Source organism: Elephantulus edwardii, unplaced genomic scaffold (assembly GCF_000299155.1).
Source record: "Elephantulus edwardii isolate Elephantulus edwardi_28Jun2011 unplaced genomic scaffold, EleEdw1.0 scaffold00032, whole genome shotgun sequence".
Classification (NCBI taxonomy): domain Eukaryota; kingdom Metazoa; phylum Chordata; class Mammalia; order Macroscelidea; family Macroscelididae; genus Elephantulus; species Elephantulus edwardii.
This window is the reverse complement of record NW_006399782.1, coordinates 2,460,776-2,475,388: the sequence shown is the minus strand read 5'-3', so window position 1 is coordinate 2,475,388 and position 14,613 is coordinate 2,460,776. Positions and strand designations below refer to the sequence as shown.

Genomic DNA, 14,613 nt, shown 5'->3' with positions numbered 1-14,613 from the left:
TGAGGCTCTGGTGCAAGTGGTCCTGGAAAGTCTCAGAGTGAAGAGATGCGAACAATGCCGACCCTTGCTTGCTCGGGGGCCTCAGGCAGCAGGGGCAGCACCGGGCTGGCAGGGGGCTAAACACAAAGGGAGCTGGAGGCCACCCCAAGCCCTGCCCCTAACTCACAGCCCACCCTCAGAGGAGCAAGAAACTTCAGGTCCCAGCACAGCAAGGGGATAGCTGGGGCCACACAATGTAACCTCAAGGGGCTGTGGACGCCCCCATATACACTTCTAATGCCCCGCTTCCATATGCTCCCTAGATCGAACTTTAGAGCAAAACTTTCCCTTAAATAAAGGAATCATCTTTCCTGAAATTATAAACTGCTGCACTAGTCTTATCTCATGAAGAGCTAAGGAAACTGAGGTTCAGAGGAGGCCAGGGGATCCATAGTCCCTTTGTGTCTGTCTGGTCCGCCTAAACATCTGCACAGCCTGCAGATGCCAGCTACACACACACACACACACACACACACACACACACACATACACACACACACACATTTTCTCTCTCTCTCTTTCTCCTCTCTCCTCTCTCCTCTCTCCTCTCTCTCACCTCCTGAAGAGCCGAAGAAGACAAGCCATTCCCTGGGAGTCTTCTGCTTGCTGTGGAGACGTTTGAACTTTGGGGCTGGAGGTGAGGCTCAGGCTCAGGCATGGGCAGGGGACTAGGTGCAGAAGCGCAGTTTGGGTTGTGCAGGTTCTGCAGGAACACCCAGTTGCTCCCCACCACTCTCTGTAGACACACAGCTTTGGCCATATACCTGAGGACAACAGGCCAGGTGCAAGGGATTGTGGCTCTCCCTGGCCTGGGCCCCATGGTGCCCTGAGCGCGGGAGGGGGGGGGGTGCTAGAAGGAACCAAAGCCAGTCACATCCAGGCTGCATTGCTCCCATCCCCCACCCCCTACATTCCTTGGAGAAAAGGACCCAAAGAGACAAGAAGGAAGGTTCCAGGAAACTCCCCTATGTTCTGGACAAAACCCACAAAGGAGCCAAAAAAATATGCTGAGAGGCCAGGAGAGAGGAGCCAGCCTCACCTACCCCATCACCCCCAGGACCCTGGTTTGCAGACTCACTTGGGTCCCAGCGGTGCACAGAAGGATAAATACCAGTTGGTGGCGCAGCCCTGGTTGAAGGGGTTGTACCCATGCATGTATTGGCACTGTGGTGGAGACAGGGAGAGGGTCTCAGAGAAAGCAGGATTGAGTCGTTGGCTTTTTCTGAGCCATGATCCTAGCCCAGGACTGCAGCAAAACCTTGGGGGAATGACAGGAAGGGCCCCCAGGTGAGGCCTCCTCCTTCCCAGCTCCAGGGAAATCAGCCGCCACCCCACTCCTGAGCAGCTTTCTCCAGGTGAAGCTCACACTGCATCTATCGCTGCTGCTTCTCAGGGTCCCCTCACTAGAGATTTACTGTGTCCTCATGAAAACATGTTGAAGTTCTAACACCTCAACCCCTTATCTGTGAATGAGACTTTGTTTGGAAATAGGGTCTTTGAAGATGTTACCAATTAACATGCAGTTATACCAATATGTTGTTACTGTGTACCATCGAGTCAGACTCAACTCATAGCTGAGTCTCCAGTGGGCTTTCAGAAGCAGTAACTTGCACAGGAAGAGAATGCCCTCTATCTCCCTCAGGGCAGCTGGTGGATTCAAACCACATGCCTCTGGGTTGGCAGTGCAACTCCTTATCACCAAGTCACCAGAGCTCCCTAATCCAATATTAGTGGTGTCCTTATAAAAGAGACGAGACCTTATTCACTGTTGGTGGGAGTGTAAAATGGTGCAGCCACTATGGAAGGCTGTATGGCGCTCTCTCGGAGAGTTGCAAATAGATATATCACTTGACCCAGCAATTCCAATACTGGGAATATACCCTAAAGAAACCATAACTGCCACCCAGGCAGATATATGGACATTCATGTTTATTGCAGCTTTGTTCACAAATAGCAAAGAGTTGGAAACAACCTAAGTGTCCATCAACAAATGAATGGATAGAGAAGCTGTGGTATATTCACACAATGGAATACTACGTTGCATTGAAAAACAAGGAACTCATGAAATATTATTCAAAATGGGTGACCCTGGAGGACATTTTGCTGAGTGAAACATCTCAGTCACAAAAGGATAAATACTGCATAGTGCCACTGTTGTAGAATGGGACTGTATCAGGGTTGGGGGGAGACTGAGAAAAATTGGATAAATTGTGTATATAAATTATCTGCATTGAAACAGATGAGGGAGAGAACTGTTTAAAAGTGATATATGATTGGGTATTATGGTCATGGCAAGAGTCCAGAATGAAGGTTGCAGAGTAGAGTATACTCAGGGTGTGGGGGGTGTGGGGGGATTGTATACCAATGAAAGAATTTTTCTTTTCCTTTTCAAAGAGAAGAACAAACTGGGCAGGGGTGGGGGTTTGGACAGGGAGAAAAATGCAACAATGAATAAATGAAAATCCAAAATCTCTGTAAATGTTCATTAAAATTAGTAAAATTTTTAAAAAGTTTAGAAAAAGAGAAGAGACATGAGCAGGTAGAGAGAAGACAGCAGGTGATGACAGGTGAGCAAAGATGGAGGTACAAGTAAAAGATGTGGCTAAGTGAAGGGACCAGTTGGGGCTACCAAAGCTGGAAGAGACAAAAAGAGCTTACCCTAGAGCCTTAGAGGCAGCACTGCTGACACCCCAAATTTACTCCAGAACTGTCAGACAGTAAACTCCTGTTGTGTTCAGCCACCCAATTTGTAGGCTTTGTTCCAGGAGTCCTAGGGAAGTCTTCATCCTGTGTCCTCTTTTGCAGCCCACAGGCTCCCTGTCATTCCCACACGCCCCACATCCTCCTGATACCTCCTCCCAGATGACACACAGGGCACTTAAGACTATGAGTCTTAATTGACTCTTGGCACATAACAACAACAACGCTTGTACCAGCCATTATTCTTATGTTTCACAAAGAGTTGTCAATGTGGCCCTTTTTTACAAATAGGGAACCCGAGTAACCAGGCAGCTCAGTCGCATATCCATGATCTCTGCTAATAAGTTGTAGATCTGTGATCTGAACATATGTGCTGTGGCTCCAGAGTCCTGACTCTCAACAGCCTTTACATGAGAGAGAAGAGGTCAAGGGAGGAGGGAAGGGATGAAGGCTATGGTATGTCAAGAATGACTGAAATGGGAACTGCAGGTAGGAGAAGAGTCCTGCCTGGTGAATCAGGTCCCTTGAGGGTAGAAATCCTCTACTGGGTGCCCCGTTCTCTTCAGTGAAGGGAAGCCAGGCCTGTAGCCTGACCTGTCATTGGAAGAACCAGAGAATGTGGGAAGGGATCATGCTGCCCAGGAGAGGCTGAAGTGGGTGGAAATTGGAGAGAGAAGGGCAGGCAGACCACAGGGGGAAAGAGCTGAGTAAATAGTCCTGGGACCAGAGCAGGGTGTGGTAGTGACTGGTGACTGGAAAGAGAGGAGATGGGCTGAGAAGGCTCCTCTGTTCTTTCAGTGACTATCTCCTCTTCAATGCTGCCTAAATCAGCCTTTAGCAATGTCATTGCCCTCCCCAAACAAGCTTAAGGCAAAGACGTCCCCTCACACCACTCTCACTCAGCACTCTGCTGGAGGTCCAACACAGCGCCACACAGGAAAGTCTGCTGGCCTCTTGTTATTAGATGCCGTCAAGTTGAGTGAAATTCATAGTGATCCTATAAATAACAGACCTGAATCCTGTCCTGTCCTGTGCCATCCTCATCATCCCTGATACACTTGAGCCCATTGTAGCAGTCATTGTGTCAATACTTCACTGGGGGGGTCTTCCTCTCTTTTGTTGACCCTCTACCTTTCCAAACATGTTATCCCTTTCAAGGAATAGCCTTTCCTAGCAACATGTTCAAAGTATGAGAAATGAACCTTCACTATTCTCACTTCCAAGGAACACCTTTTCCAAGACATATCAGTTTGTTCAGCAGTTCATGGGATATTCAGTTCAAAGGCTTTAATTCTTCTGTCATCCGTATTCATTGTCCAGCTCTCAGAAGTATAACAAATGATTGAAAAGCTCATGAACTGAATCAGGCACACCTTAGTCTTCAAACCGACATCATTGCTCTTCAGTATTTTGGAGAGGTCCCTAACAATGGACTTGCCTAAAGCAATAGTATCTTTTGATCACCTGACAATAGGTACCAAGGGTGTTGATTATGGATACAAGTCAGATTAAATTATTTACAGTTTCAATCCTTTCTCCATCTATCATGATGTTGCTTATTGGCCCAGTGGTAAGGATCTTTGCTTTCTTTATGTTGAGATATAATCCATATTGAATGCTGAAGTCTTGTGGCCTAGTGGTAAGAACTGCACTGCAAGCCAAGGACAGTTCAAATCCACCACGGGAGAAAAATTGGCACTCCTTTCCAGTACGATTTACTGTCTCTGAAAACCCACTGGAGGCTCAGCTATGAGTCAGTTTCAATTCAATGATATATAACAACATACAGATTTGTCAAGGAAGTGACACTGTCCTTAAAACCAGACAACATTATCTCAATATTATCCATTACATGGGTAATTCCAAAGACTCAAACAAAAAAAAGCTATCAGAATAAGTGGCACTAGCAAGACTGTGGTAATCAAGATCAACATACAAAAACCCACTGAGAGGGAGCTCTGGTGGCCTAGTGGCAAGAAGCTGTGCTACAATTCCGAAGGCATGTGGTTCGAATCCATCAGATGCTCTGCTGAAGAAGAAGGGGCAATCTCAGTTGGATCTGATTCAACGGTACACAACAAAAAGGGGGGACAACAAAAACAAACAAAAATCCATTGGGTTGGGGTTTTTCCCCTAATAAATGGAATTTTATCTAAATAGTACTAAAACATGACATAGATGCAAATATAATAAAATATAAGCAATATTTATATACTAAAAACTATGTGAATGAGTTCTGGTCACTTAGAAGTAAGGGGCTGCCCTATCAAACCAAAGGCACATGGTTTGAATCAACCATTTGAGAGAAAGGATGAAGGATTAGGATGGACAATCTTCTCCCATATGATTTACTGCCTCTGAAAACCCACAGAAGCGTCAACTCTGGGTTGGTTCTGACTTGATGGTACACAACAACAACAACAGTAAAAATTATGTAACACTGCTGAGACAAATCCATGAAGACCTAACAAAATGAAGAAGTAGACAGTACTCATAGATCGAAAGCTTCAATACTATTCAAATGCCAGTTCTCCTCAAACGTTCAACTCAATACCAATGAAACACCCAGATTTTTAAATGAAAATTGGCAAGCCAATTCTACAATTTATATAGAAAAGCAAAGGAATGATACTAGCTAAAAGAACTTCTCTTTAGGGGAGAACAAAGTTGGAAAATTCCTATGAGTTGGTTTCAAGACTAACTGTATAAACACAGAATGATGGTGGTGAAAAAACAGAGTTCTCCCCACATTGTTGTCAGGTGCCTTTGAATCGACTTTTATAGCAACCCTATTGGCATAAATGAGTGAGCACATCCAGGGCTGCATCTACATTCTGAAGCACTACAATCAATATTCCATCCGTTCCTGCAGACTTAGTTTTTGCCAATCCCTTCAGTATACTTCTCACTTCTTCCAGTACCACTGGTTCTTGATTATGTGTTACTTCCTAAACCAGTTCAGCATGATCAAATTATTTTTGATATTATGTTACTATATTCCTTCCATCTTCTTTTGATGCTTTTGTACATATATATGTATTATCAATGGACTTTTTTTTCATAACCATGAAACAACAACTCAAAGAAGGAAAGACCGTTCAGCACACAGTGCTGGAACAATCTGTGTTGTTAGGCGCTCTCAAGTGACCCTATGAACTGTGCGGTTCTCACAAGCTCCATCACAGTGAAGCCCATTGTTGCAGCCACTGTGTCAGTTCAGCTCCCGAGGATCTTCCTCTCTTCTGCTAACCCTTTCTCTCTCTCTCAAACTAATGACTTCTTCCCAAGGACTGATGCCTCCTCACAAAGTGCCAAAGTATGCAAGACTAAGTTTCAGCATCTTTGCCTCTAAAAAAATACTGTGGTTGCACTTCTTCTAAGACAGATTTGTTTACTCTTTTGGCAGTTCATGGTGTATCCAATACTTTTTCTAACATCACAATTCAAAGGCACTGGGGTCTTTTTTTATGGTCCAACTTTAGATATAAGCAATTTTAAATTAGAATAGATGCACATTAGTCTTTAAAGTTATATCCTTGCTCATTAGTGTTGGCAAGATCCTTAACAGCATATTTTCTCAACATAACACACCTTTTGAATTTTTTTTTTTAAGACTTTGATTTATTTTGTGTGTGTATGTACTGTCCAATCGGATCTGACTGGTGCAGGAGGAGATTGACCCTCCTTCTCCAATGGAGCATCTGGTGGATTCAAACCACATACCTTCGGGATTGCAGCACAGCTTCTTGTCACTAGGCCATCAGAGCTCCATCATTTGATTTCTTATGCTGCTCTCATGGGATATTGATTGTGGATCCAAGTAAAACTAAATTGATGACAACTTCAATCTTTTCCCCACCAATCATGAAGTGAGATGAAACTTTACCATCCTTGCCTCTAAGGAGCACCCTGGTTTTGCATTCCCCAAGATATGTCTGTTCGTTGTTTTGGCAGTCCATGGAGTATTCAGTACTATTTACCAAGACCACAACTCGAGCGTGTTGATTCTTCTTCTGTCATCTTTATTCATTGTCCAGCTCCCAGATGCATAGCAGGTTATTGGAAAGATCATGACCTGGATAAGGTGCTCCTTCCTCTTTTAAAGTGGCATCCCCCAGACTTTCAAACTTCCCTGTTTGTAATTTGTGGCCACCACCAACAATGCATTCCTCTCTGCTCCTCCAAACCCATTAAATCACACATCCACCCCTATCTCTCCATTCCATCTAGGACCATGTGCTACACGACTCAGCACAGACCTCCCTCCCTCAGCGCTCACAGGCTGTAGTGTCTGGCGGATGGTATTTTGCTGTCAAGCTCCTCACCCACATGAGCGGAGGATGTAGCTTCAAGATACCAGACACGAGGCCAGCCTGGCACAAGGGGATTGTGCCACGGGAGGTGACACCACTGACCTCCAAGAGGAAGCTGATTCGAGCTGTAACTTAAATCTAGTGGAGGCCAGGCCGTCATCAGGAACGAGGAAACTGAGGAGGCCTGATCCAAGGTGTCTGATTTCTGGGGCCCAAGGTCCAGAGCCCACGTACCTTGCCCTCGTAGGAACGCTTGCCTGCGCTCACCGACATGGCCTGGATCAGCAGCAGCAGGCAGAGAGGCACCAGGAAGCCGGTGGTGGGCACAGCCACCAGGATGCTGCACGCAGGTTAAGGAGCGGTGACCACACTTGTTCCTGGCCACGCCTCCTCCTGAGACCTCGCCCCCTCCTCGTCTCACCCACTCAACTCTCCCCATCCACTGCCCAGGTAAACCTCGCCCCTCTGCTGCAGCCGCCTGTCCAGGTCCCCTCCCACCTTTCCACCTGCTTCTATGACCCTACTAGGTCCTAAACCCTTCATTGTTCTCATTTCTGTTCTCTCTCCTCAGCCTGACCCACCGCCAGGCCTTCCCTCAACCCAGATTGATCCCCCCAAGGTTCCTCTCCCCTGACTCCACCCACCTCCCACAATACCTCCCTCAGTCCCCTCCCACCCCCACAGCCTGTTTCTTGGGTCCAATGGGCCCGAATGGATACGTGATGGCCTTCTCAATGGAGAAGGGCAAGTGGATCATGCGCACCAGGTAGACCAGGCAGGTGGTCAGGACGGAAGCTGAGTAGAGGCACAGACACAGTATGAGCAGCATGAAGAGGCGGAAGTTGCGGTGACCTATGCAGTTATTGACCCACCTGCAGTGGTGGTCAAAGTCCTGGGGGAAGGGGGGAGAGGTCAGGCCTCAAGAACCAAGCGCTGAGTGATTCTGACTCAGTGACCCTAGAGGACAGAGCAGAACTGCCCCACAGGGTTCCCTGGCTGTAATCTTTAGGAAATCTTTCTCCCTCCGAGCAGCAGGTGGTTTGGAACTCCAGACATGTTAGTTAGAGGTGAACCACTATAACCACTGTACCCCAAGGCTTCTTGGCCCACGCCCCCCCCAAAAAAGTGTGAGGCCTTCTCTAGGCTCCTTTGTTGTTGCAAGGTGCCGTCCAGTTGACCATGGCTCATAAGGGCCCTAGGAACGGTAGATCTGAGCCTTGCCCACCTTGGGCCACCTTCATTATGTCATGCTCAAGCCCACCATGGTGGTCACTGTGTCATTCCACCTCTCTGAGGGTCTCCCTTTCATTTTCCAAGTTCCCTAGGTTACCTCAAACCTGCCCCGGGCCCTATTCACAGGTCCTCCCAACCCAGGGGCAAATAGCCACAGTCAGGAAGGCTGGTGTGTTTATGGGTCACAAGGTCAGCTGTAGGCAGGCACTGAAGGGACCAAGACTACCTCATCTTTTGGGAGGCTCTGCAAGGTGTAACTTGTTATTGTTGTTTGGTGCCATTGAGACAGAAATGACTCAGCTGAATCACAGAGGAGAAGACTGCCCATCTTTCTCTCATGAAGCAGCTGATAGATTTGAACCACATGCCTGCGTGTTGGCAGTGCATCTTCTTACCCACTAGGCCATCAGAGCTCCCTGGGTGATACTTCGGATAGAGCATAGCATCTCCTCAGGCCTCCATATTCTCATCCATGTAATAGTAACACCACTGCTCAGTAAGCTTCTTGAGATTTGAGAACCATGTTGGTTTTCTTTTCTATTGTGATTGTAACACAATAAATTTACACAAAGGTTGAGGGGGTTTTTTTCCCTCCCATTAATGCATATTTTCCTCACTCTCCTAAGAACCACTTTAGACAGTTTCTGTTGTTTTTGTTACTAGGTGCCATCAATTTGGGTACGACTCATAGCGACCCTATAAACAACAGAGCTGAACCCTGGCCTATCCTGTGCCAGTCTCAAAATATCTGACACAGTTGAGCCCATCACTCTGTCAATCTGTGTCCATCTGCTGTGTCACCGTGTCAATCTGTACACAGTGCATTTGTAAACATGTAGACTAGGACACAGGCAGGATAAGCATTCAGAATCCAGGAACTCATCCAGCCTGCTGTCCTAGAGATGCTCCTCAGGCCAGCCTGCAGCCAGCCCCACCCCTCACCCCAGGAGGCCCTTGGCCATCTACTGTCAGGCGGCTGGGAGCTGGACAGCAGCTGTGTCTTCTCCTGGCCTGATTCTCATGATGTTGTGACTCTGTACATATTGGCACCTGTGTGGGCAAAATCAGCCTCCAGAACAGGTACAGCTTGGCTCAGAGGCAGCTACCACCAGCTTGGGTTACCCAGACTGCCACTCTGGGCTTTTGGGTGAACGTTACTCCTGGTCCCGGCCAAGTACTGTGGGCACAGGTACATGGGGTGCTCACCTCCACACAGACGTTGCACCAGGGACAGTGGTAGGTCCGAGGCGGGCGGTGGAAGCAGCACTTTGGGCACCACTGCAGGCGGAAGGCCCTGCGGTTCACCCACACCACATGCACCATCATAGGGCCGTGATTGTCCGAGCCTGGAGCAAGGAGAGGACTACGGGGTAGTGTGAGATGCACTCTGGGCCCTTAGAGGCAGCCACACAGCCTCAGTGAGCACTGAAAGAGGTGGGGGAAGGTGAGCAAGGGGATGCTGGTCTCTACTGAGCACTCAGCTGAGCCCTCAGAGAGGCTGCCAAGCAAGGAGGTGGAACTCCAACCAGAGCAAGTCTAGAATTCTTAGCATTTGGGGTCTTGATTGCTGCTTTGGGGTGTGTACAGAGTAAAGGGAGAAGAGAACAGAGAGTAGCTGTATAGTACTGGACTTCTTCCTCAGCCTGCTTGTCTGCCCTCCACACCAAAGACGCTAAATAAGCCCCAGAATTTTCTTTGTATGCACCCCAGTGGCTTGGGAAATGAGATAAATGCCAGGAGCAGAGCTAGAAAATGAGGCTGTGGGGTGGAGAGCACTGAGCTCCAGGAAGGGATGTGGGAGGAGCTTGTTCCCAGTCATCCATGCCCAGTGCCAGCCCTTGGAACGTCCCCCTCCTCCCCCTCTTCGTCCCACCACTTCCTCCCAGGGGACCAAGACCTCACCTCGATGCAAGATGCCAGGATCTGAGAAGTTGAGTGAAATGAGACAGAAGAAGCTGAGGGCAAAGAGGACCCCCGTAACAACAGGAAAAGCCCACTCCCCGTGCTGGGCCAGCCACCTGCAACTGAAGCCAGAGCCTGACTCAGCCCTGACCTGGAGCCACCAGGAGCTCCTGGGGGCAGTATTCCTGGTCAAGACCCAGCAAGTATCCTCAGGCCTGCTCTGAGTACCCTGGCTGGTGACAGACCCACAGAAGCTCTGCCAGCTGTCACCAGCATCACAAGCTGCTGGCAGCTGCTCAGATGCACCAGGCCCACCACTGTGCCTTTGCACATTCTGTTCCCACTGCCCCAAACAGCTCCCTTCCTGGTTCCTTGACCCCCTCTTCTGTCTTGAATTTCTCCTATACTATGAAAAACTCTTCTGTCTTTCTAAAGGAAACTTCCATGAGAGGCTCACGGAAATGCGAAGAAGAGGCCGCTCAAAAGCACTAGCATCACCACATTGAAGGCAGCAAACAGACTGGGGAGGATCCAGGGAAGCGGGGCCTGTGGTGGGGGCATGGCATCCTTCAGGAGCGGCATGGCTGGGCCTCTGGAACTCCCAGAGGAAACCAGAGCCACGCCAGGGCTCCCTCCCCCTGACTGACTCCTGGAGCCTCATGGTCACTGCAGCTCCGAGCAGCCAACAGCTGAAGGAAGGAAGCTCCAGTGTGACATCACAGAAGCCAGGAGGCGGGGGTGGGGATCCACCGTCTACCCTGGCTGCTCTGAGGGACCACTACTTCCAACTGCAAGCCCACCCCTGCCTGCTATCTGCTGGGGCTGAGAGGCTCTGTCTCTGAGAGCAGCTTTGAGACCATAAGAAATTAGAGAAACACAGCAAGGAAGTAGGGAGTTCTGCTGGCCTAGTTGTAAGAGGCCACACTGCACTCCCAAAGATATGCAGTTCGAGGCTACCAGCTGCTCTACAGGCGAAGGATGAGCAATCACCTCCTGTGCGATTAACTGCCTCTGAAAACCCACTGGAGGGTCAGCTGTGGGTCAGTTCTGACTCTGTGGTACACAACAACAGTGCCAAGAAGCTGCACTGAAATCCCAAAGGCATGTAGTTTGAATCCACCAGCTGTTCGGTAGAAGAAGGATGGACCATCTCCTTCCCTGCAGTTTACTTACTGCTGCTGAAAACCCACTGGACTGTGGGTCAGATTCATCTAAACAGCACACAACAAGAAGAAAGTAAGTCAGTGATTCCAAGCACCTTATGAGGCCCATTGCTAACAAGCAAATCACACCCAATGCTCATTCCATTGCCATTTCCTCTTGTATTTTATTTTTTATTTAATTTAATTTTATTTTACTTTACTTTATTTTATTTTATTTATTATTTTGTGTGTGTGTTACTGTCAAATCAGATCTGACTGGTACAGAAGGAGATTGTCCCTCCTTCCCCAGCAGAGCATCTGGTGGATTTGAACTGCACACCTCTGGGATTACAGTACAGCTTCTTCATTTTTTCCTGCTATTACAAGAACCCAGTTGTGGACATGGGGGAGGGCAGCCAGCTGATCAGGTGAATCATTCCTACTTATTGCCAAGGTTGGCTCCATGACACAGTTCTGGCCAATGAGATGTAGTGGTTGTTTACTGAGGGTTTCTAGAAAAGTTTTAGCTTATTGAGAAAGGGGAGGCGGGAAAGACATTGGCTAGGGAATGCCACCTTGGCTTCATCAGGCAACGAGTCAGCATGCTAACCAGACAGAATTTGATGACAAATTTGAGTCGCTGTCCCAGCTTTGAACTGCCTGACTCAAGGCTACTTATCATGTGAGGAAACAACCATGTTTCCTGTAGAACATGCCACTGATGCATATCATTTTATTCTGCCACTGAACTTCTGAACTTCTTTGTATTAGCAGGTAAGAAATTGTACAGCCAAACCAAAGTAGTCAGTTCAAGTCCACCAGCCGCTCCATGGAAGGAAGATATGCAGTCTCTTCCTGTGTCATTAACAGCCTCTGAAAACCTGCTGGAGGGTCTGACTCAAACACCCAGAAGCTTACCCCACAACCTAGTGTGTCAAGCCCTCACAACCATTTTATAAGCCACCCAGGATCCTGTAAATTAACTCCATTTATGCTTAACCAAGCAGAACCCCAACAGAGAAATCATGTCTTGCCTCTCGGTGAAAGTTTCTGTTCATCTTCACTTTCCACATATGGAATGAAGGTGCCCCATCTCTGAACGTCTCTGTACCTTTCTTATGCTGTCCACCACATTATTAGAATAGAGTGTGTCGAAAGGCCCCAGCAGAGATGAGGGTGTGGTGATGGTGACTGAGCACAGGCTGAGTCCTAAAATGATGAGAAGGGCCGAAACGCTGCCGTTCCCTAGAGGGCGCCGTGGAGCCAGTGAAGTTCCAGCCGGGGAGAGCCCAACAGATGCACCTGACGGCTGTGCTCGCTAATCAGGGAGGTAGAATGCAGAGCATTATCTCCTTTGATTAGGGGAGACCACCCACCGGGGAGGTGCTCACAGGGCTGGCCAGGCCACTTCAGTACAGGTTGCCCCTCCTAATCCAAAAAGCAAAACATTCCTATAAAACTTTTTGTAAGCCAAAATGGCATGAAACAAAAATTACTATTAGCTTATATGGGAAATATTGTTTATCATTCCCAGACCTCAAAAATAATCTACCGAAGAACACATAAAACCCAAAATGACGCTAATACAGTGTTCACAGACACTGCTGGAGTGTGTGCTGACTCTAATGGTCAACACAAGACAAACACGGAACACTTGTTTAAGGGTTTGCCTTTTTCAGAGATAGAAATGGTTCTAGAATTTCTGGAGAAGGAACTGAAAAGAATGCTCATTAAATGCTTTCATTGGTTTGAGAAAAGTTAAAGGACATGACAAAATCCAGAAACTCTAATAAGTGGATGCAAGAAGTCTGGCCTGGGCCAGTGCCCTGCTGGTCTAATGGGAGTGTGGGGAGTCCAGCAGGATCGAGAGCTGGCTTGTCTGAGAAGGGACTGACGGGAGCAGAAGGGTCCTATATGTAGTACTAGGCCATGGATACCCCTTCTGTTGATGTAGCAGGGTGTCAAGGAGCAGGGAACTTAGCCGGAGGGAGTTTCTGCTCACCTCAGATGCTTAGGGCAGTTCACCAGACCAGGAGCAATGTCTCTTCAAGTCCAGGGGATGGTGCAGGCAGGGGACCCAGTCAGAGATGGCTTGATTTGCCAGCATGCGTAGGGAGAGAGCTCATAGGGCGCAGGGGAACTGATCTACACAGGAATCAGACTAGCTGGGAGGCTGTAGTTCACATGCTGCACTAGCTCAGACCCAGCAGGAGAAGCTAATGCATCGCTCCTTAAACAGGCAACATATACTTGACACTATGGCTCTATGGGGAGAAATGTGGCATCGGGATTGGAGGAAGACTCATCAACAGTCTGCTGTTATGCAAATGACACAACCCTGATTGCTGAAACTGAGGAGGACCTGAAGCGCTTGGTGCAGAAGGTCTAGGACTGCAGCCTTCAATATGGATTGAAGCTCAACATCAAGAAAACAAAGATTCTCACCACCTGGGTAGATTGGCAACATCATGATAGACAATGAAGAGATTGAAATTGTTAATAGCTTCAGTTTCCTTGGCCCCAAAATCAATACTGTTGGTACCAGTGGCCAGGAAATTAAAAGACAGATTGCATTGAGAAAATCTGCTGTCAGGGACCTTTCCAAAGTACTGAAGAGCAACGATGTCAGTCTAGAGACTAAGGTGAGCACGATTCAGGCCACGGTCTTTACAATTGCTTGCTATGTGTCAGAATGTTGAACAATGACTAGTGAGATAGAAGGAGAATTGATGTCTTTGAGTGGTGCCTAAGAAGAGTATTGAATATACCATGACTGCTAGGAGAACAAACACGTTTGTCCTAGAGAGGGTGAATGAAATCAGGCTGCTCCTTGGAGGCAAGGATTCTGAAGCTTCGTCTGACATACTCTGGGCATGTTGCAAGGAAGGACCAGTCCTTGTAGAAGGATGTTATGCTTGGGAGGGTAGAGAGACAGCACAGGAAAGGAAGCCCCTCGATGAGATGGATTGATTCAGTGACTGGGGTAATGCAGGTAGGCGTGTCAAAGACAATAAGATTGGCACAGGATAGAGCAGGGTTTAGGGATGTTGTACATAGGGTCACTATGAGTTGGAGTTGACTTGATGGCACATAACAACAACAAGCCTACAGGGGTGTTCTGCTAGAGAGAATAACTGACAGTTCTTTTAGATGCTGCTATTTTCTGAGTCTGGGACTCAAATTCAGATTCTGGTGGTCCAAATAATGCATAGTGTCACTTTATTTGAGGTCACAAAATTCTAATCTCAGTCGCCATTAAATCTCATTTGACATTTCCTGTATGT

General features: G+C 47.8%; 1 protein-coding gene across 1 annotated transcript; it reads right to left on the bottom strand.

Annotated features, from left to right (window-relative positions):
• Nucleotides 1-32: 32 nt before the first annotated feature.
• ZDHHC19 (zinc finger, DHHC-type containing 19) lies at nucleotides 33-10,769 on the bottom strand. The gene is made up of 8 exons (XM_006884294.1): nucleotides 10,645-10,769; nucleotides 10,188-10,309; nucleotides 9,492-9,631; nucleotides 7,772-7,944; nucleotides 7,287-7,392; nucleotides 1,118-1,203; nucleotides 596-803; nucleotides 33-116 (listed from the first exon to the last, which is right to left on the bottom strand). Exons 1-8 carry the CDS (start codon nucleotides 10,767-10,769, stop codon nucleotides 33-35), a joined length of 1,044 nt encoding a protein of 347 aa, XP_006884356.1.
• Nucleotides 10,770-14,613: the final 3,844 nt, after the last annotated feature.